At 44.9% G+C, this 23,587-nt stretch overlaps 1 protein-coding gene across 3 annotated transcripts in view; it reads right to left on the bottom strand.

Moving 5' to 3' along the window:
• The window catches only part of ASXL1 (ASXL transcriptional regulator 1), a 31,205-nt gene extending 7,842 nt beyond the window's left edge, over positions 1–23,363 (bottom strand). Inside the window, exons 1-9 of one of the 3 annotated variants that reach the window (XM_028735609.2) lie at positions 23,225–23,363; positions 11,067–11,149; positions 7,713–7,821; positions 7,130–7,250; positions 4,382–4,479; positions 3,280–3,373; positions 1,667–1,810; positions 560–723; positions 376–472 (exon numbers count right to left, since the gene is read on the bottom strand). In XM_028735609.2, the coding sequence (XP_028591442.2) occupies positions 376–472; positions 560–723; positions 1,667–1,810; positions 3,280–3,373; positions 4,382–4,479; positions 7,130–7,250; positions 7,713–7,821; positions 11,067–11,149; positions 23,225–23,284 (970 nt within the window). In that variant the 5' untranslated portion in view covers positions 23,285–23,363. Of the gene's footprint in view, positions 1–375; positions 473–559; positions 724–1,666; positions 1,811–3,279; positions 3,374–4,381; positions 4,480–7,129; positions 7,251–7,712; positions 7,822–9,166; positions 9,285–11,066; positions 11,150–23,224 lie in introns of those variants that run through there. The other 2 variants (XM_077929461.1, XM_077929462.1) reach the window with 2 other exon arrangements.
• Between the last annotated feature and the right edge of the window lie 224 nt (positions 23,364–23,587).

Genomic DNA, 23,587 nt, shown 5'->3' with positions numbered 1-23,587 from the left:
CACTGATGCCTCATAATCCACCAGAAGCTTCCTGCAGATTTTTTTTCAAGTCACCTTACACAACTGAGCAGAGCAGGAGGCACCCTAGGCCTTGAACTCCAACAGGCTTTGTTGCTAAAGCAGACAGAATTAGATTTTACTGAATCTGTCTGCAAGGTGGAAGGTCAGCAAAGAAGATGGATGCTGACACTGGGGAAAAGCCGCCAATGTTTCTGTTAAGGTTGTTTGGAGCCTGTGCTCCTGCCACCTCATAAATCAAGAGGGGCAGAGTGACTTGCACCACCACAAAGCAGGATCCGGGGGGGAGTTCGACTTTAAGTGTATTCTGTACTGCCTGGCCTCTACCGAAGCAGCCACTCCACCCCAGGCACCTACCATCAGCCAGTCTCTCTCTCCAGCTCTGGGCTGCGTGGGTGAAGAACTCGTTATTCAGAGCGCTCCCACTAAGCCGCATCAGCCCATCCGTCCCGGCCTAAAAGGAAACAAGCCACAGCAGATGAGAAGCTTGCACAAGTGTCGCAGAACAGAGGGGCAAGACGTGGCTGGTGGGGATCCGTACCTGCCTGTCCACTTCAGGGAGAAGGAGAAGCAGCTGCTGCTGGAAGTGCAGGGGCAAAACATTGAAGGTCCTGGAATTTATCAGCGCTCGCAGGTTTGTGTTGACGAGAATGGAGCCAGGCGTCTCAAAGTCTACATCATCGCCTCGGTTCCTCTTCATTTGTCCTGCAGTTTTCGAAGAGTCTCATAAAACCAGGAATATTTACACAGTCTACACGCAAGAGGCCCTGCCTGCAACCCGGTAGCTGTAGCCCTCCAAAACACAGAAGGCGCTTCCAAGCAGGTTTCCACAAATCAACACAGACAGCAGCAGAGGCCGATACAGGCAGCTTGAACAATTAGGTCTTTCAAAAGACCTTGGCATCACCTGAATGCCAAGAACAATGGAGCCACTTCGAAACCACTGAGACCTCCTGCCTAAAGAGCTTTCTGCTCCAGGAGGAAAACAGCTGGAGCATGTCTGGACAGATGTGTGGATGAATGGGTGTAACAACTACCCCCCAAGCAAAATGGCAGGCCCCCAAAGGAGAGAGAATTGGCCTGGGGCTGCTTGCTTTAGCCAGCGAACACCTCCCCAGCCCTATACTTCAGGGGCCAACAGGAGCATCCACCCCCAGCCATTTAAAAAACCACCACAGGAAAACACCATCAGCTCATGCGGTGGTGGTAGAAGAGACACTAACTCAAGCATGCTTTACAAATGATTTTAATTGTCTGGACAGAGAAAAGTGAATAGCCTATCGCTTTATCCCCAGTCAGAACATTTAAGATTCTATCAGAAACTTTAAATATAGTCCTGCACAAGTACAGTAACTGATTCTCTTTGTTCCTGCTCCTTGAAGATTTGTAAGGAGTTTGTTTACCCACAGTAGCATAGAGGAATGTTAAAATTATGCAATGCTCTATGTTGTTAATTCCAAAAATCAGTTTAATGTACCAGCAAAACTACACATTAAAAGCCTGTAGAAATAAATGTGCTGGTCTAAGGTGATGGTACAAAAAGCAGGACTTCCAAGGCAGACCTGAATGCCTGGACTTGCCTATAAAAGCCCAGGGATCCTTCTGTTTGAAACAAAAAATCTAGATAGAGACAACAGACTGCACCTACCACTTGTGGGTTTCCGGAATCCTCGGATCAGCTGTGGAGGGTCCCTGCTGATTTCTGTCCTGCTGCGTATAGCAGTGTTGCCGCTCAGGGCAGAGGAACTGCTGCTGCTGCTGCTCTCGCCACCAACTTGTCTCCCTGTGAACCCTGAAACCAGTGAGCAAGGAGTACCCCACGAGACAACGTTAAACACTCCCCACATTCCTCACTGGACCTTATTATTATTAAACACAACCTCCACCAAGGTAAGCAGCTATGGCTCGGATAGGTAAGGGTATGGTCAGGTGAGCAAATGCCACGCTACAGAAATCCAAATCCTGACATTACAGTACTCAGTTTGCACAATTTATTCCAGCTCCCATTATCTTGGTTTTTTGGGGGCGGTGGAGGCAGGAAGTGAGAATAAGCGCAGAAAGGGATAGGCAGCTGAACAGGAAAGGAGCAGCCCCACCCAGTCCCCTCTGGTTTCAAAGCCCCCTTTGCTCCTGTCATTATGCTTGGCAACAATTACTTCCCTTCCTGTCTGTCTTCAGCCTCTAAGCCTGCTGAGAGAGCTTCTCATTCTTTTCTTTTTATATAGTGTCTAGATGTAAGCACCACGTAAATGATTAGGATGGTTTGATGATGGTAATATTGATGGTTTTTACACTGCAAATCACCAGTGATCCTTGGATGAAGGGTAGTATATAAATTTAATAAATAAAAAATATAATCATTTTAGAGTAGAAATGTCTCTAATTTATCCTTGCAACAATGCTATGAGGCGGATGAAGGTACAAGATTTTAATCTGCTAACAACTTTTTTGCCATCTCATTTTTGTGGATTTTTTGTATTTCGATATTCTTGCAAATTTAATAAAAATGATCTACTAAAAGACAACAACCCAAGAATGTTCCATGAACAAGGATCTGAACAAAGGCCACCCATGCTGAGGCCCTACAAGTATCTACAACTGCAGAGGCCGGGTGGTGGCTGCTGCAGCTATTGCTTTCTTCTCTTCTGTTAAAATAATAGTGTTAAATGAAGTCAGGGATGGAACTCAAAGCCTAGGAGACACTTTAAACCAATTTCCCAGTGAGCTGTATTCGGAACAAGGTACAATGTGTAGCAAAGAGCCCTAAAGGTAAAGGTACCCCTGCCCGTACGGGCCAGTCGTGTCCGACTCTAGGGTTGCGTGCTCATCTCACTCAAGAGGCCGTGAGCCGGCACCGTCGGAAGACACTTCCGGGTCACGTGGCCAGCGTGACGAAGCTGCAGCTGGCGAGCCAGCACACGGAAACGCCGTTTACCTTCCCGCTATAAAGCGGTACCTATTTATCTACTTGCACTTAAGGGTGCTTTCGAACTGCTAGGTGGGCAGGAGCTGGGACCGAACGACGGGAGCTCATCCCGCCGCGGGGATTCGAACCGCCGACCATGCGATCGGCAAGTCCTAGGCGCTGAGGTTTTACCCACAGTGCCACCTGCAAAGAGCCCTTAGCAGACCTAAAAAGTGCCAAAGAATCTCTGTTGTGCATGGCACTCGGAAGCTCTTGTGAGAGGTGCCAGATAGGGGTTTGGTACTGGAGGGCTCCTGTAGATGTGCAAAGTCAATGGGGGTGGGGAGCTGGCTCACCTGAAGAAGTTTCCATATGAGCACCATTGACTTTCAGAGGAGTCAAAACTACACGGGGAAGCATCACTCCTGTCTTTTTCTTCTGTTTGCTTGCCTGTATTCCAGAAAAGACCAAAAGAAACACAGCGCTGGTGAGGAAGCATCAATTTAGGCTAAAGCAACAGGCTTGGCAATGACACCTCTCCTTTCCTTACTGGAGGCCCCCACCTCTTGGGGCTTCTCTAGCTCCCAGAGTTCCTGCACTGAGCCGGGAAACGATCAGTCCATGTGGCCTGCAATGTCTCCCTTCAACTCTTAAGATTCTAAGGCATATCCATAGCACAAATATCTGCAATATTCACTGAGGACAAGGCAAATGGCAAATGTATGTATTTAGAAAGGCAGGTTTATATTAAAGCCCTAAGGTAGTGTACCTGGGTAAACTAACTCAAAGTTGAATTCCCCAATCACAGTGACTCTGCTTCAATCCAAGACACACCTACATGGTTAATTGGTTAGTCCTCCAGCGCATAAGCAGACCGATGAACATTCTGAAGAAGAAGTCACAGTGCAGACCGTACACAAACTGTGAACTTCCCATTGTGTTTCATTCCTTAAAGAGCCAAGTGGCACTCCTTTTTGAAATATTATGGCCAAGTCAGTCAGCGGTGGGAGGGGAGGGATATACTTGGACGAATTGCCAAATCTACATAATTGGATTCCTTCAGCAAAAATCTGGACAGGTACCTACCTGGAGTAGGTGATTTATGTGGCCCTTCTATGCAGCAATTCTAGTCTGCCTGCCCAATCTTGCAAGGGCACTCTCCCTCCTTGTGAATCCCAACAACTGGTGTTCAGAAGCACTCTGCCTCCAATTGTGGAGGCAGAACTCAGCCATCGGGGATAGCAGCCACTGAAGGAGACTTTTGCAGAAGAACTGCCATGGCGGGTCAGCCTGTGCAGCTGCAGGTTTATCCTTCTACTCTACCAGAGCTCTGTTGAGCCCTTCTTTTATTTTTTCTTCTTCTTTTACTTAAAAGGTTTATATGCATTGCTATTCTTTCTGATGCATTCTGCTTTGCCCCACTGCCCACAAGCCCCCAGTCAAATGCCCCCATTCTACCTGTGAGGCTGCTCTATGGCTCTCCCGAACAGCAGGTACATTCTTGCTCTGAGGCTCAGTGGAACAAGAGGCGCTTGAGGAGGTTTCATCTAGAGATACTGAAAAGAAAAAAAATCATCCCATCAACATTGGTGCAAGAAACAAGCAGCTCAGGGTTGGCCAATTGTCTGCCCCTGACAGGGCTGCACTTCCTCTGAAGAAGCAAGTAAGCAGTTCTGGATCCAGCTTCGTCACTGGAGACTCAGGTAGCCTGGGAGTGCCTTTTGCCAGATGAAGCTGGTACAGCAATTCTGGACATTCCTGGACGGTGACAGCTTGACCATGGTAATCCAGGCATTGGTGAATTCAAGCCTGGATTACAGCAAGGTGGGACTCTCCTTGTGCAGTTTGTGCAGAATGCTGCAGTGTGACTGCTCACAGGAGTGAAACCCATGTCAGCATATTACTGTCAGTTTGCATTTTTTGGTACAGAAAATATTGATCTGATGTGTAGAGATCTTTCCTATTCTAATTAATCCAAGAGGCTTCTGGAAGCTTCTCTGTGTGAAAGAAACAAGCAGAAGGTTCATGATGTTTGGGTTATTCCTTCAGAGAAACTGAGTACAGATGGCTAAACCTGGATCTCTCTTTCTGTCAATGTTCTGCTGACTATAATAATAAGGCCAGGAGGAGCCTGGGTTTCACTACCTCTTTTTCCTTCTGGTGTGGTGTTCTGTATATAGTGTTAAGGTTTTAGTCTTCTTATAAGTTATTGTAAACTTAAGTCTGCTGCAACTGGATTTCTTATGGATTTCTTATGTCCACAATCCTGAATGTATTCGATTTGTGACCATTACGCTCATTTGCCTTCAGTAACAGTAAAGCTCTGCTGGATGAAATACTAATTGCCTCTGATCTATTTTTTTGCAAATTCTGCAATGTGTTTAAGTTTTTACTCTGCTAACTATACGCTGGAGTTCTGCTCTGGATCAATATGAGTAGAATTAATGACAATTACACCTCTGCTTAAAAGATCTGCACTGGCTGCCAATCTGTATGTGGAACAATTCAAGATGTTACTATTGGTATATAAAACCCATAACAACTTGGGACTCGTTTACTTGAAGGTTCACCTTACCTCACATATGCCCACTCAACCACCTTGATCTGTAGAACTGACTTTTTACAAGTTCCACTCAGTCTCCACTTGAAAGGAATTATATTTCAAGCATGGCAGCAACTACAGTCTGGAACTTCCTGCCTACTGAAACCAGGCAGGCTCCCCCAGTTGGTGGGGCTTATTTGACAACAATGGAAAAACAGCCTTTAGTGTCATCGGCCCAGTCTTGGGGAACACTTTGCTGATATTCTGTTGCCTTCTGCTGCCAACTTTTAAAAGCTTGCTGAAAACTTTTCTCTTCTGCCAGGCCTAGGCAGCCAATTAAGAGTCATCTTCTTCTCTGGCAATCCCTCGTAGCTGAGTAAGATTGTCTTCCATGAACACAGTCTGAACGGCGAGTCCATAAGTGACTGTGGAGGCCAATTCTGGATCCACACATGCTTCCACAGTGGGGACATAGGTTTCCAGGCAGGAGTTGAGGGTTTGCCAAATGTGCCTTCCTCTTAGCATGTTTCTCCCTTTCATCCTGAGTTTGAGCGTCTTCAAAGTCCATGACACCTTTGGTAAAGGCTGTTCTCCAATTGGGGCACTCGCAAGCCAGTGTTTCCAAATTGTCAGTGTTTACACTACATTTTTTAAGATTTGCCTTGAGAGAGTCTTTTAACCTCTTTTGTTGACCACCAGCATTATGCTTTCCATTTTTAAGTTCAGAATAGTTGCTTTGGAAGACGATAATCAGGCATCCGAACATGACCAGTCCAACGAAGCTGACATTGAAGAATCGTTGCTTCGACACTGGTAATCTTTGCTTCTTCCAGTACACTGACATTAGTTCGCCTGTCTTGCTAAGTGATATGTAAAATTTTGGGGAGACACCGTTGATAGAAACTTTTGGGGAGTTGGAGATGGTGTTTATAAGCGGTCCATGTTTCACAAGTGTTCAGTAAGGTTGGTAGTACAATAGCTTTGTAAGCGAGCTTTTTGGTTTCCCTGTGAATGTCTCGGTCCTCAAACACCCTGCACTTCAATCGGGAGAAAGGCGCATTCACAGAACTCAGGCAATGCTGGATTTCAGCATCCATGTTGGCCCTTGTGGAAAAATAACTGCCCAGGTAGGAAAAGTGATCAACATTTTCCAATATGTCATCAACATATTGAAGCTCTATGACGGAAGTTATTGTAACCTTACTCTTTACACCCCCCAACAATGGTGTGTTGATATGTTTGGTTTTTATTTCTTTTTGCTTTTAACTTTTCATGACATTATTGTCTGGTTTTATGATTTTATAAACTGTTGTAAACTGCTGTGTTATACTTTTATGATGCAGCATTATATGAATTTTTTTAATAAATAAATTATTATTAATAATAATGATGTTTTTGGCACCTGGCCCAAACTTCTTCACTTAGGCAAGCCCACTCAGACTAGGTGACTCTCAGGGTCCCTTCCAACTCTACAATTCTATCTGAAGCACACATCATTTTAGTTTATAATGTATATTTCAACTTGTGATGATTGTTTATATTTTGACATTTTGGGGTAAATCTTTTTAAGCTTCTGATTTTTATCAGTAATTTTTTTGTAAACTGTTGAGAGGGTTATACAGATTCTGTTAACTAAACAAAAACTCGGCCAGGCAGGCGCTTACTGTCATTATCGCCGCTCACAGTGCTGGCTTCGTTGGAGCCACTGCTTTCGGCATCAGCGGCATCGTCCAGCTCTTCTCCTTCAGGGGCAGACAGGTTCCGGGACCACTGCACAGCATCTTTCTAGAAAGACCAATCAAAGCTCTGGTGAATTTGCCCTTACGAATCAAAGTGGAAAAATCACAGGGATAATACTGAACCCAAGGGAACCCTGATGTCCAAAACATGGTTAATGGGTTAGCAAACACACTAATCTCAATCCATCCACCTTGATTAAAAGTGCTGCTTTAAGCACTGGCTTTAGAAAAAAACAATATGCTGTGTGTCAGGTTAGTAGGTCTTATGGCACTAATGCTCAAACGTTTAAAAATCTTATGAGTGCTATGTAAGCTAAATAGCAGGTTAGAATATGTAAGCAGGTTAGAATATGTAAGCTGAATAGCAGATTAGCTTTGACTGTGAGCCCAGCTTGCAAGAAAGTCTAGATATCAGATTCTATCATGTGTCAGGTGTTCATTCAATATTTGCCAGCTAGCTAAGCCTTTGCCAAATCTCTGGTGTGGAGGAAGAGCAATCTGGTCTTACCTTGAGGGTGAAAAGGCTGATGCGCCCAGGGAGTTTGTAGAAAAGCCCCTCACAGCTCCTTGAATTGGAGTGGAGCATGGCATTCAGGCAGGCCAGCGGGGATGTGCCACTGAAGGAAGGAAGGGAAAATGCATCATTGGAAATGGCAGCTCAGACACACATTGCTTTATAATTAGCAGGAAAGTTATGGAAACTCTGCTACTTCAGCCACCCCAACCCAGCACAGCAAGGCAAGACACCCCAGTGTTGAAAAGAAACTTTCAGCCTGTCTGCACGGCATAACATATTGTTTTTGTCAAACTCCCTGATCAGAATAATCACTACCAAACCAAATACCTCAGTACTTGCCCAGAGTTACTGTTTTTTTATTTTGTGAAACATAAAGGTGTGCTATGCAATCTGAAGTTAAATTCTGGCCAAATAAATTTGTATTGTCCAGTCAAGATCAATTTTACAATAAGGATTCTAAAATACTGTTTTAAACAGGAGGTGGTGAAGGGCAGAAATATTTTTCAGGAACAAGCCGCCTCGCTCCTCCCCAGTATATTTCCCTGGCTGCTGGTGGAAATAAGAGAGATCTTCAGCTTGTAGTGGGAGAAGCACACAAACTTGTGTGGTTTGGGGTTCTCCTTGAAGAAGCCACTGGCTATGCCTACATGCTGGGCTCCTAACTGAAAAGCCCAGGACACACCTTCTATTCCACATGCTTTTGCATCACTGCAGACACAGTTGCATGTGGAGACAAGAAGAATCTAAACTGCCTTGAGTACCATCAGGGGAAAAGGAGGCATATAAATAACTGAACTGAACTGAACTAAACTAAACTAAACTGAACTAAACTGTGTTATAACATGATCTTTTATTTCAGAATGCCAAAGGCAAGGAGGAGGTGCAAATATGTGTTTGCCTCTTTAGGAATATCAAATGTTGGGAAAGAATGATAAGACATAATGATGTTTAGCTATGCTGGATCCCAACACAAAACTGCCTTGGCTTCGTGAACATGGTAACAATGGATGAAATGTTCTTCTTTGGGGCCCCTTTTACAGAGAAGCATTCACAGAAAATACAAAACATAGAAAGCAGAGCTCTTTAGGTGATTTTTTAAATAATAATAATAATTTATTATTTATACCCCGCCCATCTGGCTGAGTTTCCCCAGCGTAAAAGATGTTACGCCATCATCACTGTGCCGCCCTCCCTTAAAGTGCTCTGTCAGATGCAGCTAATTTGAAAAGATGTCACACCTTCAAAATAAAGAGCCAGTAAGATTATTTAAGCTGATAAAGAAGCACAACTTGTTATCATTTCTAATGAATTAACAGCACAGTTAGTTGTGATCTGTACCAGGGTGGCAAATAAATTGAAATGAAATGAAATCCAGGAGGAAACATTTTAAATTCCTGAGGACAATTTTTTGCAGAGGCCCCATCCTTATTTAGAAAGTAATTTACCTTCTGTAGACATGCAGTGATTCCATGGCAATGCCGGTGACATGTGGAGAGGAAATGATGTATCAAAAGAAAACAGAATGGAATTAACACAAAATATTCAAACTCCAGGTGGAAGATAAGCTATTTCAGGCCAAAAAAAAAAAAAAAAAAACAGTAACAAGGTATAGCCAGCTTGGGGCACTTTACTTCTGAAGTGCAAATAAAATTCTTTATCTCATCTGCAAATAACTCTACACCTTATGCAGCTGGAGACTATAGGTATATCTAATTAAGACTACACTTTCATTCCTGCATTTTGGCTCCTGTCTCAGCTAAAGGTATTGCAAAATGGAGGATTGTACTCATTTTCTGAAATGTCTTATAACTGAATCTCAGCCCAAAACACAGCGTCAGAGTGTACCAAACATACAGTGGTGCCTCGCAAGACGAAATTAATCCGTTCCGCGAGTCTCTTCGTCTTGCGGTTTTTTCGTCTTTCGTCTTGCGAAGCAAGCCCATAGGGAAATTCGTCTTGCGGAACGACTCAAAAAACGGAAAACCCTTTCGTCTAGCGAGTTTTTCGTCTTGCGAGGCATTCGTCTTGCGGGGCACCACTGTACTATGGGCCAGATTCAACTAATCAGATGCACTAGCAGAAGCCAGTGAAACAAGTTCTGCTAGTGAAATGGGACTCCCACCCTGCCCTCCCCCAAGATGAAAAGCTTGCACTGACTGGACAATTGTAATAGCACAGTGCTGAATTCCTCCCTCTCTCTGTAGTATATCTTTAACTCAACAATAAAATGCACATGGATAAATGTAGGGGCTCAGATCTCTACCTAAACCGCCATGAGATCTTTTGATGAAGGGCAGTATATAAATGATGATGATGATGATGACGACGACAACAACAACAACAACAACAACAACAACAACAAGCTTGTTTGCTCTTGCCTTGGTAACACACTTTATACTCAGGAGGGAGGGGAGATAAATTTATTTATTTACATATTTAGAATCCATACTTTTACAGAACTATTTCAAGGCCCAGTACAACATTTATTGATGAAAATCAATAAATACTGATTAACAAAGAAAATTCATGTTACAAAAGCCTGTCTAAACAATATAGTTTTCAAACGATGTCTGAATTAAGAGGTGGTTCCTAACGAACCTCTACTGGCAGGGAGTTCCACAGGGCGGGGCCTGCTCTCTAGTGACGGCCAGCCAAACCTCAGGGGCCATGTGGGGAGTCCCATCAGAAGTGTCCCATCAGAGGATCGCAGCGATCAAGGTGGAACATAAGAAATCAGACAGTCCATAACATACTTCAGGCCCAACTTATTTAGGGCTTTGTGAATTAACACAAGTGCCTTGAACCTGGTCTAGTATCAAACCAGCAACCAGTGCTGCGCTTCCAGCAGCAGAGTAATGAGGCTGTTCCACAATCCCTTGGAAAAAGGCTCACATGGTGAAAAAGAGCAATGAGTGGGATTCCAGTGGTGTCCAAACTTTTTTCAAAGAGGGCCAGGCCGACCAAAGTTGTTGGCCTTCTTTTTAGGACTGAAGTTGTAGAGGCTTTTTAAGGGGTCGGATTAGGCTCCCAAAACAGACTTTGGACATGCCTGGATTATGCAGGGCTAATGGGTTATTGTTTTTGGTTTGATTTTATATGTGGTCTTGTTTGTGAACCGCCCTGAGACTTCTGGGTATAGGGCGGTGTATAAATCGAAAAAATAATAATAAAATAATTCTCTAACAGATCCAGGAAATCCACCTATTGAACCTAAAGTATGACATGGAACATTTTCAGACCAAATGCAGGTTTTTAAAGGCAAGGAAGAGGTGCACTAGAGGAAATAAAGAAGTCAACTTCACCCTACACCATACTTTTAACTTAAACACGAAGAACACTACCAACCTCATTTCCTTTAGGCCTTCTGTTTCTATGACCTGCAAAATCTGTTTTGGGGTCATGGGTCCATCGGAGTAGTTTTCCAGCACCTGAAAAGATAAATAAATAGTTGAAGCTTAGCATGTAAACCCCAAGCCTAAGGCATTCAAACTGAAGATAAAGGGTTAGAGAATCTGGCCTAGCCTTTCTACAAAGCTATCGAACATGGGTTTTTCAAGCCATAACAGTCCCAATGCAACCCCATCCCGACTCAAAATGAAATGAGTCGCTTGGCAAGATTTCACCCAGTGCCGAAGGGCCAAGCTCGATGAGACAGGATTGCATCTTCGGACCTATTTTAAAAGCAGTCACTGGTGTGTGGGTGTACCATATTTTTCCATGTATAAGATGCCCCCTATTTTTTGGGACTACAAATTAAGAAAATGGGGGAAGGATTGCCCAGAGTTGTTGAGGTTTTTTTAAGAGGGATTGACGAAAATCCCCAAAAGACAAACACAGACAATATCACGCGTCGCCGAAGCCACCAATCATCTGCCCAGTCACCAACAGCACCCACCAATAGCCCGCCCAATTGCTGCAGTGGCAGCAAATCAACAACAGCCATTGCCGCGACCATCAGACACACACCCAAGCGCAGATGGCAACCTGCTGCTCATGGCAGCAACCAATCGCCCCCCACACTGCACTATCCGTGTGTAAGACGACCCCCAATTTTTAACATAATTTTAAAATATAAATTCTTCATCTTGTACACAGAAAAATATGGTATTTATTTAAGCAACTTACAGACTGCTTAACTACAATAGTCTTTAAAGTACAAAAAATAGAATTTTTTTAAAATTATAAAACAAACTACAAAACAAAACATCAATTAAATGCCTGCCAGAATAAAAAAGGATTCAGTAGGCAGTGGATGCTATTCTTATTAAAAAAAATTATAATTCATTACCCAATGCTCACCTTAAGGTCCCAGGGCAGGTTACAACATTACAACACATTATTAAAAACAGTTTAAAGCAACTTACAATTACAGAAATAAGGCGTATCCTTAAACTATAAACCTCAAGTGTCAAAACCAGAGTAAAGAGGCGTGTTTTCAGCATTAGCTGGAAGCCATATAATGAAGGTCCCTCACTCTGTGGAGAGGGAGTTATTCAACTTAAGTAAGGCCAAGGTGTTTGGAGGGGGCTGTTTATACACACACCCTCCTTCTTTTCCCAAAATAAATTGCTTTTCTTCAAGATACTATTTGCCCTCCTGGACAGATCGTCAACCCTGGCCCTAAAAACCATAGAATTGCTAGTACGCTGGATGAACAGGTGTATACCTCCCAGACTATGAAACTGTCAATGTCTCCTGGTGAAACAAGTGACTCCCCAACAGGCAACCTCCATGACCATGAAAGGTTGCACTTTTATTTCAGTGCCCTTTTTCAAAAAATGTATACAATGTAAAAAGGCATATCATAGCTACAAGATACTGTGAAGGCAAGATTTTCAAAAGTATGTGGGATAATATCCAAATTTTGACAGCAGCAATGATAAGAGGCCTCCCGCTCTGGCTTAAAAGATATAAGCTCTTCAGTTCAAGTTAGAAGTTGACTTCTAAAGCTTTTCTTGAGAGAGATTTGGCATTTCTCAGCATCTCCTTTCAGACGCTGAAACAAACCTGTGCTGAGAAGAGGACCCCCTATTTTTGATCAAACACACTCTTCTTCCTGATAAAAGTATCATGTCAAATTATACAAACATGGTAATGGAAAAAGAGATGACCTCATGGATGTTCTGTAGGCTACTTCACATGTTATTGAAATAAATTCCATTGTGTAACCTAAAGCTCTTATTTCGGCCTATTGGTACTCTCAAAAATAGAGCGCGCTGAAATAAAGAGTTTGAGGCCCACAATTTTCATTTACAGTCTCACTAAAAGGACAAGTTGGTAACACTAATTGTTGTGTGCATGTGAGAACATAAAGAATGGAGTTCCTGCAAAGCTGTGACAAGGGAGTAGCAGCTGCAGGCAATTTGAAGAGGTGAAACAGCATCAATGGGGCATCTCTGTTGGAAAGGAATGCAGGTCACTAACCACCAGTGAATCTCCACCTCCACAAAGAGAAAGATCAACCTGAACCACACATCCTGCTGTCACGCAACGGAGAATCTGCCAACATGTCCGAGGAAAGGTAAAAGCAAATTATATCCATAGCCCTCAGCACTGCATTTCTCAGTATGTGATACTCCAAGAGCTGTGAATTATAAAGTTATTTGGCAGGAGACTAGGAACTGGAAACTGTGAAACACACACCTAAAGTTAATAGAAGCTCCCAGGGAATCTAAACAAGTGATCTAAAAGAAGGTGCTAAGCCACAAGGCACTGAGGAAAGCCATTCTAATTCTGCACAAAGACAACTACTAACACAGACTTAAGTGATCCAGCCTCCTTAAAGGATAAAGAGTGACTCCAGGGCACTTTTCAGAAAGAGGTAGCCTTCATCAGTGAAAAAAGGAAGTAAGATCCTGGTGGAAGGGTTAAGCTCTGAGGTGGTAAGACACTTGGACACCTTTGACACAAATCACACATAGAACATTAACCCAGAAAGAAATGTAGCCTGCAGCTGCACATCAATGGATCACATGAACCCATTCTCTAACAGTTACATGTGAGATTAAGTAGAACTTGAGAATTCAAATTAAATATCAAGCATGTCATGCTGCAGGGCAAAAACAAAGCATGAACAAAAACATCAAGCTATAGAAGGATGTTCCTAAGGGGCACAATTTCGCCAGAAATTGTAATGATTGCTAGCTACCTTCACCAGTATTACAAATAGTGCACACATTACCTATGAGCATGTGAGTAAGTCTACTGGAGGTCATAAAAATCACAGGAAACCAGCCACAATTATCTTGTGGATGCCTCAATGAAAATGAATGCTCAGCAAAAGGGCTTGGTAGATTGAGCTCTAAAGCTTACTATAGCACACATCACATCTGAAAGGGTAAAACACTACAAAGGAAGAAAGCAGTTGCTTAACAAATCACAAGAGTCTGAGATTTTCTATGAGATTTCTTCTCTTGATATCAGATTTTATTATTATTATTTATTGAATGAATGAATGCGTACACTGCCCTTCATCCGAAAATCGCAGGGCAGTTCACAACATAAAAATACAAAATGAGAACACAAAATGCATAAAAACAAAACAAAACGCAAACCCCTTAACGGTTAACCCATAAACAAATGGCATATAAATATGAAACTAGCCCCCCTGTTGGCTTTTCAGACCACATGTTATCTTCACAAAGAACTTTCTAAAGCAGTTCTTTGATCACCGTGCAAGGGAAATGACTTAAAAACAGGGCAGAGCCGGAAGTACTGCCTGAAAATATTTTCAGTTTATGATGATCCAAACACCAGGGGATCCTGGGCTGCAGCTCCTCCAGATAGTTTGCTACCAAGATTAGCAGTTTGACTTTGGCATGTGTTGAGTATCATTCCAACTGTGTGTATTTAAAATACTTTTCTCAGAAGCTGCATGCACAGAATGTATAAGGCGCCCACGGGAAACGAAGAAGACGTTTCAAAAACTATGAGGAGGTATGTGCAAAAAACATAGGTCTTATACAAAGATCTGTTTTGAATGGGTTTGCAGTCGGCTTGAAAGCAACCCACAAACCAGGTGTGGGGCGGAAAGCCTTTAAGCAGATAATCTAACCTGAGGTTGAGCCAGCAACAAACCAGAAATAGAAAGGTAATGATGCTCCATACATATTAAGAAGACTCCAGACAAAAGGGGGCAAAAGCAATACTGGTCTGATAAGCATGTTCACTCGCAGTGCAAGGGAAAGCAAAGTCTTCTCACAAGAAGATTGCTGCTGTGACATCAAGAGGACTACAAGGCATGGGCAAGATGAGCAATGGGGCTGAGGTGCACATAGGGACTTATCATCCATTCAATCTCAGTATTTTCAAGGTCAAGGCAGGTGACTATATTCCCAGCAACCTTGCCCCTGTCCTCTTGGTGTCACCTGGTAGCTTTATTTGCATGCTGCTGGCATTAGACAGTGGTTAAGCAGCAACATATGCCAGGTGTCTAAGCAAAGTGTTTGACCCACAAAGATGAGAATCAGTGTATAAAATACAGATGGAAGCATCTAAGCAAAGAAGACTGCCTTGATGCTCAGTATCACTCTGCACCTGAAGAGGAGGACAAACAGTAAGGAACTCTACCCGCTCAAACTCTAGAAGCCTGACAGAGATGCTGAATTTCCTAGTCATATCAGTAGCTCAGTCAAATACAACCATTAAGCAATTTTCATTTACTTCTAAGAATTTTTATGTATGGGGGGGGCATATACCACCACTTGGTAAGGTAAAGGTAAAGGTACCCCTGCCCGTACGGGCCAGTCTTGCCAGACTCTAGGGTTGTGCGCTCATCTCACTCTATAGGCCGGGAGCCAGCGCTGTCCGCAGACACTTCCGGGTCACGTGGCCAGCGTGACAAGCTGCATCTGGCGAGCCAGCACAGCACACGGAAACGCCGTTTACCTTCCCGCTATAAAGCGGTCCCTATTTATCTACTTGCACCCGGGGGTGCTTTCGAACTGCTAGGTTGGCAGGCGCTGGGACCGAGCAACGGGAGCGCACCCCGCCGCGGGGATTTGAACCGCCGACCATGCGATCGGCAAGTCCTAGGCGCTGAGGTTTTACCCACAGCGCCACCCGCGTCCCCCACCACTTGGTAGCCAAGCCCAAAACCAAAAGTCTCTTTGGATGCATTTTGGTTTGCCTACTACTACTAGAACTTGCCTACTGCTGACAATCACCATGAGGTATTTGATAATATCATCATTTATCAGTTTTATACCCTTAAGTAGTAGCAGTTGGCAGGACATGCCTGCGTTCACCTCTGCGTAGTTCCTTCGTTATTTCAGCTAGCGTGATATAATTTTCAACTCTTTTTCTAACGATCCCTAGCACAGAATTTGCCCTTTCTGCAGTTACCACACACTGGGCTAACATCTTCATCAAGCTGAACAATTACCAGCCAATGCTGAGGATGCTAAACTATTTTAGCAAGTGAAGTACAGAACTAAGAAACAGTAGCTGTTCTAGAATAAGAGTTGGGCGCCCAGTGGAAAGTTGAACCCAGGCCTCCCCAGTGCAAATTCTATGGACTCTCCACTATATCATGCTTGGTAGTAGTAAAAAGAACTCACTGAAGATCTTCAGTGGCAGGCATATATATTCTTATAAGAAAAGTAGAAGTCTAAAAACGTTAGCAGAGTTTCAGAGCTGGGCAAAAATTTTGGTTGCCATCACCACTGTGTGTCTCCCCCCTCCCTCCAAGCGCTCTGTTAGATGAGAGTCTCCCGCTAATGCCTGGAATTGCCTAATGCAAGGACTAAAGCAAGAGATACTCACCTTGAACAAGCATGGGGGAGAGTCAGTAATACTCCCACTGCTTTTCCTGCAAAAACTGGTATAAAGTAAGAGGCAAAAGCACCCCTCAAGTTCTTCCACATGCCAAAGGATGTTGGAAGGGGACCCCACAATCTCTTGTGCTTGATACAAAAGGAGACAAGATCTCACTTTATACTGGGCATCCATGGAAGCATCAGGTAGCAGTTTCCAGAATTAAGTGCATGGCTGCCACTGGCATTTTTGTGGCCCCTGTAGACAGAATAAGTATCACTGTATGAATACTCTTACACTAAATACAGTAGTACCTCGGATTAAGAACTTAATTCGTTCTGGAGATCTGTTCTTAACCTGAAACTGTTATTAACCTGAGGTACCACTTTAGCTAATGGGGCCTCCCGCTGCCGGAGCCGTGCGATTTCTGTTCTCATCCTGAAGCAAAGTTCTTAACCCGAGGTACTCTTTCTGGGTTAGCAGAGTCTGTAACCTGAAGCGTCTGTAACCTGAGGTACCACTGTACTAAACTTGAACACAGCTAAACAAGTACAGTAGTACCTTGGAAGTCGAACGGAATCCGTTCCAGAAGTCCATTCAACTTCCAAAATGTTTGGAAACCAAAGTGCGGCTTCTGATTGGCTGAAGGAAGCTCCTGCAGCCAATGGGAAGCCGTGGAAGCCCCGTCAGATGTTCAGCTTCCAAAAATAGTTCGCAAACCGGAACAGTCACTTCCGGGTTTGTGGCATTCAGGAGCCAAAACGTTCGAGAACTAAGCTGTTCAAAAACCAAAGTACGGCTGTACATACTTCTGTACTAGACAGTCGAGCAGTGGACGAATACTGTCCACGAAAGGAAACCACCAACTAAAATTGAAAAGTTTCATCCTCAGTCAATAATATAGAAGACAGATCATCCAGACTACAGCCACATACAGCTTGCCCTACTCAACATAATTTTTTTTAAGTAGAAGGGAAACATGAATTCCTGAACCCAGCCTCTGAAAACAGCACAGAAAAAGCAGATAGTTGCATGATCCAACCTGCAAATAACTGAGCATGGTGTATGCCAGGGGTCGGCAACCTAAGGCCCATGAGCCACAAGTGGCCCACGGGGGTTGTTTAACTGGCCCACGAGCTGCCCCCCCCCACCAAGCCACCCGCTCAGCGATTCCCCGCACGCTGCACTAAACTGGTGCAGCGCGGCACAGGGACTTGCTTCCGCGGCGCCGGAAATCGCATCTGCGCATGTGCTGATGCCGAAAAACATGTCTGCGCAGACGACAACGGCGGAAATCGTGGGTAGGCGCACTCACACACACGTGTGATCCGGCCCACAAAGGGATCTCCACTGGAGTGAACCGGCCCAGGTGAGGTAAACCTTGCAGACCCCTGGTGTATGCAATGTCAGTGCTCATCTCTGGTTTGAAGTGGAGGAGGGAAGTGTTATCAGACTTTTGATAAAAGGTTTTACACGCCCACCTGAGGAATTTGTCCCCTAAGTAGATACAATTATGCTTCAATTCTGCATATCCCCTCCTCCACACCTCTTTTTCTGTTACTGGGAGTGGAGAATGGATGGGCTTTGTTATTTTTAAAGTGCAAACCAAAATGAAGAAAGGACATGCCTCCATTTAAGATTTCACAATTCACATGCAGGGAGAAGCGTTTTTTGCAACTGTAACCACACAGTAAATTCCTGAAACATTCCTCAGAATGCAAATCAGTTTGATCTCAGGAAGTGCTGGAAAACACTAAAGCAGAGAAGCTTCAGATTCTTGGAGCAAAATCAATGCATTTTTAGTTGGAAGAACTCCCATCGTGTGCCATTGGGGTTAAGTCCAGGTCTATAACACTGCAGTCTTACAGACTGTACTACACATGCCTAGTCAAAAGTCAGTCCTAGGTAAATATAATACTGAAGGTATCAAAAACATGGCTCCGCTCCAGAGGTGAAAGGTTGCTAATTTATCTACTTCTAATGACACCACAAAATTGTTTCCTTAAGCCTCTAACAAAGCAAGCCAGAAATTCTGCCCATACCTAGAGGCGATATATTTTAGTAATATTGAGAAATTTAATCAGGATCTACTAACTGCTGGCAGCTTTCTCAGGAAGAACGCCTACTTCTTACCATAAATGGGAACACACATGCATTTGCCTCTAAGAGCCTACACTTCTCACTCTCTCAACCATTAATGAAAACCTTTGTATCTCCCTCACACCTGCATGAACACCCCTCACAGCGAACAAGAAAATGGAATTAAAAAGTCACTTTCTTCTGGAAAATAACTCCTTCTGTGGGCCTTTAAAACCCTTGTTAAAAATCTATCCCTGCGCAAAAGAGGACAGGAGGCTTCCTCTATTTTTAAAGAAAGTTTCTCCTTTGTAAAAAGGACAGTGAAAATTACCTCAACTAACCATAATGTATGATGAGCCAGGCAGACTACATCAATACAGTTCTTATGGAAGGAGAACGAAAATAAATGGTAGATCTAGTCTCACAGGATTTCCTTTCATAAAAGGGGGAAACACAATTCTGCTTTAAGAAGCAGTCCTTCCCAATTGGACATGAGAATATGATTCCCAGCTTCTACCCAGACATAGCACTAGGCAGCAATGAACCAATGCTCTATAGTGGCCCATTCTTTCACTTTCTTCCATAGCACCTCCTTGTTTCAGCCAATGGGAAACTTAAGAATGTGAGAACATCCAGAGCAGGAGAAACAATTTCCATGGGATGCCTTCCTGCCTCAGACGTTGCAGCAACTTGTCACTGTGGAATCTTATGTGGAAATGACAACAGAAGGCAAAATTCTTCTCCCTTTGCTGCAAGGCTTAAAATGTGGAAACAGATGTCCCCGTGTCATTCTGAAGATGAGAACCAGTGGGCACACAAACTTTCCCAGGCTTTATCGAGTTTTCTTTTTAAAAATGTATTAAACAGATGTAAGAGATTCCCAAGTCCTACCTCAACTCTGCAATGTGTGTACCAATTACTACTACTACATAGGAGAAACTTTTCTCTTTACACATATTGTGGGGAGGAGATAGTGCCACGGCCTCTAGAGCAGGGGTTGGCAACGTGCAGCCCACAAAGACCGTTTTACCGACCCATGAGCCGCCCCCGAACCAAGCCACCCGCTCGGTGAGCCCCCCGCACGCTGTGCTAAACAGCACAGTGACTCTCCGAGCAGCACCGGAAATCGCGTCTGCACATGTGCAGATACTGGAAATCACATCTTGGCACGTCCAGACGCTGAAAATCACTTCTGCACAGGAGTGATTTTCAACGTCTGGGCATGCGCAGAAGCGATTTCTGGTGCCACGGATATGCACAGATGCAATTTCTGGCATCGCACTGTGCCAGTCCGGCCTACGGACGATCTCCATGGGAGTGATCTGGCCCATGGCCGGTAAACCTTGCTGACCCCTGCTCTAGAGTCCTAGATAAACATGGGAGTAGCATTTTAGCTTCTCTTTCCATCACATGTATGTCACAGGTAGAGGTATGTCTAATGAAGTGAGAAATAACCTCCATCTAGAAAGACACCTGGCATTCTTTGAGTTTGCTCTGCCCAGCAAGTCAATATACAATACAGTAACAGTGTTATCATGGTACTAAAAGTCCCTACCATAGTCAGGCAACACAGATATACAGTGGTACCTCTGGTTACGTACTTAATTCATTCCGGAGGTCCGTTCTTAAGCTGAAACTGTTCTTAACCTGAAGCACCACTTTAGCTAATGAGGCCTCCCGCTGCCGCACCATTTCTGTTCTTATCCTAAAGCAAAGTTCGTAACCCGAGGTACTATTTCTGGGTTAGCGGAGTCTGTTACCTGAAACATACCATATTTTTCGCCCCATAGGACGCACTGGCCCATAGGACGCACCTGGGGTTTTTTTTTGGGGGGGGGGGGGAATAAAGCAAAAAAAATTTATTTTCCCCCCAGGCGCTTGTGGGGCCGGCAGCGGGGAGAAGCGCTCTTCTCCCCGCCGCCAGCCTTCAGACCAGGTCTGGGGACAGCGGGAAGGTGCGCTGCGCCTCCCCGCTGTCCCCGGAGCTTGTGGGGCCGGCAGCGGGGAGAAGTGCTCTTCTCCCCGCCGCCAGCCTTCAGACCAGGTCCAGGGACAGCAGGATGGCGCGCTGCGCCTCCCTGCTGTCCCCCGAGCTTGCGGGGCTGGGGGCAGGGAGAAGCACGCGTCTCCCCGCCTTCAGCCTCCAAACCACATCGGGAGACAGCGGGATGGCGGTGTTCCACCTCCCCGCTGTCCCCCGAGCTTGTGGGGCTGGCGCTGGGGCTCTCCTGAAGCCTGGAGAGCGAGAGGGGTCAGTGCGCACCGACCCCTCCCGCTCTCCAGGCTTCAGCGAAAGCCTGCATTCGCCCCATAGGACGCACACACATTTCCCCTTCATTTTTGGAGGGGAGAAAGTGCGTCCTATAGGGCGAAAAATACGGTATGTAACCTGAAGCGTATGTAACCCGAGGTACCACTGTATCTGACATGCTTATGCCAACATGAATGAACTTAAACAGAGATGACTCTTTACTTACACATAAGACAAGTATATATCAGGAAAACAGAGGTGACTAACTCTGAGCTTGGAAATTCATTTTCATACCCTGAACCAGAAGCAATCTTTCCAAAAAAAGTTTATTCTACCACGTTGTATCTTGCCTCTAATGTGGAAATAACTGTGCAACCATATACTATGCTACAGACAATTTCTGTGTAACTCATTCCAAGCCCCATGACATAAGTATAAATTATAGGACAAGCTCTCAAATTTCTTGCATCCTGAGGGAGTGCTCTATGGAGAATGAATGAAGTATAAATCCCTGTTGCATTGAAATATTTCTAAATACACAAAATGGAATTCCAGTCCAATGCTTCATTATTTCCTGATGGGCTCCTCTCTTCCCATTATAGGATCCTTATTGCAAAGCTGGTGTGCTGCAGTAGGTATGAAGTTGAGCTACAAATATGCAAGTGTTTGGGTTTGAATCTCAAGTGTGCAATGAACTTAAAAGTTGGCCTCAGACACACATGTCTATCTCAGCCTTAAACTGTCCATCTGGGGAAAACACTAACTTACATTATAGACATATGAATCATTTTGAACATTTGAAAGCATTATACAAATGTGAAGAATATTATTGTAAAATCACTCAGTCTTGTGACCCATTTCATCAGTTACCCACAAGAAGGCTGTATCATAATGATTTCAATCCTAACCCCACTTACATTAGAGTAAGTCCTACTGAATTCAATGGGGCTTAATTCTGAGTAGACATGGCTATGATTGTGTTGTAACATGGCTACCCCTCTAAATGTTATTACAGTGGTACCTTGGTTTTTGAACGTAATCTGTTCCAGAAGACCGTTTGAGTTCTGAAGTGTTCAAAAACAAAAAACTCAATACAGAAGCCTCAATACGGAAGCCGCGTGGCATGTTCGACTTCCGAGGCGTGTTCAAAAACCAAAGCATTCGCTTCCATGTTTACAGCATTCAAAAACTGAAATGTTTGTCAACAGAGATGTTTGAAAACCAAGGTACCACTGTATTGTTTCTCCCTATTCTACGGAGACTGAAGCAACTGTCATTTGTTTGTAGATGAACTTGTGTATTACTTGCACAGCCTTCACAGAACCTACACACAAACATAAATGTGATGTTAGCACCTTGGACATGTGAGCACATTTGGAATATTGTGAATAGTAATTTCACTTCAGAAGGAAGCAGTAAAAATGACTGGGGTCTGCAGCAGCTCTCCTATGAGAAAAGGTTACATCATTTGGGACTTTTTCGTTTGGATAAAAGTCAAGTAGGGACATTTCAGAAGTTTATAAAAAGGTTTTACCCCTCTCTCATAACACTAGAGCCTGTGGCAATCCAATGAAGCTGAAAGGTCAAGAGAAAAGAAAGTTCTTCTTCACAGAACTATGACACTTCTTACCAAAGCATGATGGCAACCAGCCTCGATGGCTTTAATGGTGGATTATAAAAATTCATGGAACACAAGGATATCTATAGCTGCTATGCAGGACCGTTATGTTATTCTTCCACTGTCAGATGCAGCATGCCTCTCAATAGCAGCTGTTAAGAATTGCATCCAGGAGAGCACAGATGCATTCTGGTTCTCCTTGCAGACTTACTGCCAAGGGGTCTGGTTGGCCACTGTGAGAACAGGATGGTGGACTAGACAAATCTTTGGCCTGATCCAGCAGCCGGGCTCTTCTGGCATCCTTACGACAGAGAATCTGTATCAGGGGAATGGGGAGGCCCTCCGAGTGCTGTTGAACCAATGCCAATGTGGTCAGGGGATGATGGGAGTTGTAGTCCAGCATCACCTGGAGGGCTTTACATGTTTCCCACCTCCACTTTGTGTATCCTGTGCAGGGCCTAAGACCAAACTGGGGGGAATTTCAAGTTTTGACCCCCCTGCGTGGCCTTACCCTCGTTCTTACGCCCATCCTCGTGGGGGTGCTTCTTTGACACCCCACGGGGGAGAGTCGAGGGGGGAGTGGGAGTTGTGCCCACGTAGCTCTCCCACCTGGGAAAGGCGAGGGGTTCTCCTATGGGGAAGCAGCTCCTCCCTCCCCGCCCCACACAGTGACAAAGGGAGAGACAAGGAAGAGCCCTCCGCCCCATAACACCCCCCCCATGCACACACACAAAAAGAAATAAAAACCCCACGCGAGGGGCTTATTCTTAATTCCTGCCACCCACCCCCCCAATTTCTCACCAGGCGGGCGGCCTCGGCCCACGTGCGCTCCTTCTTCCTCCTCTGCTTCATCTCCTTCATCTTCCTCCGAGGGGAAAACAAGCGGGGGGGGGCGCTCCCGGCAGGCGCGCGCGCGCGAGGAGGTCGGGGGGGGGCGGCGGAGGACAAGAGCGGCCGCGGGGGGAGGGGGTGCAGAGAGCGGGAGCGAGCGGGAGGAGGAGCGGGAGGAGGCAGACGGGAGCGCGCGCGGCCGACCGTTACTCGGGCGCGGTTTTGGCGGCGGGGGGGGAGGGGCGGGGCGCTGGGCTGCGCGCGCGCGCGAGGCGGCTGAGGGGGAGAAAAAGGGCGGGCGGGCAGGCGAGAGGGAGGGGGGCCCGGCGGGCG

The sequence above is a fragment of the Podarcis muralis genome, chromosome 5, assembly GCF_964188315.1.
Source record: "Podarcis muralis chromosome 5, rPodMur119.hap1.1, whole genome shotgun sequence".
Taxonomy (NCBI): Eukaryota; Metazoa; Chordata; class Lepidosauria; order Squamata; family Lacertidae; genus Podarcis; species Podarcis muralis.
This window is presented reverse-complemented; position numbering and strand designations above follow the sequence as displayed.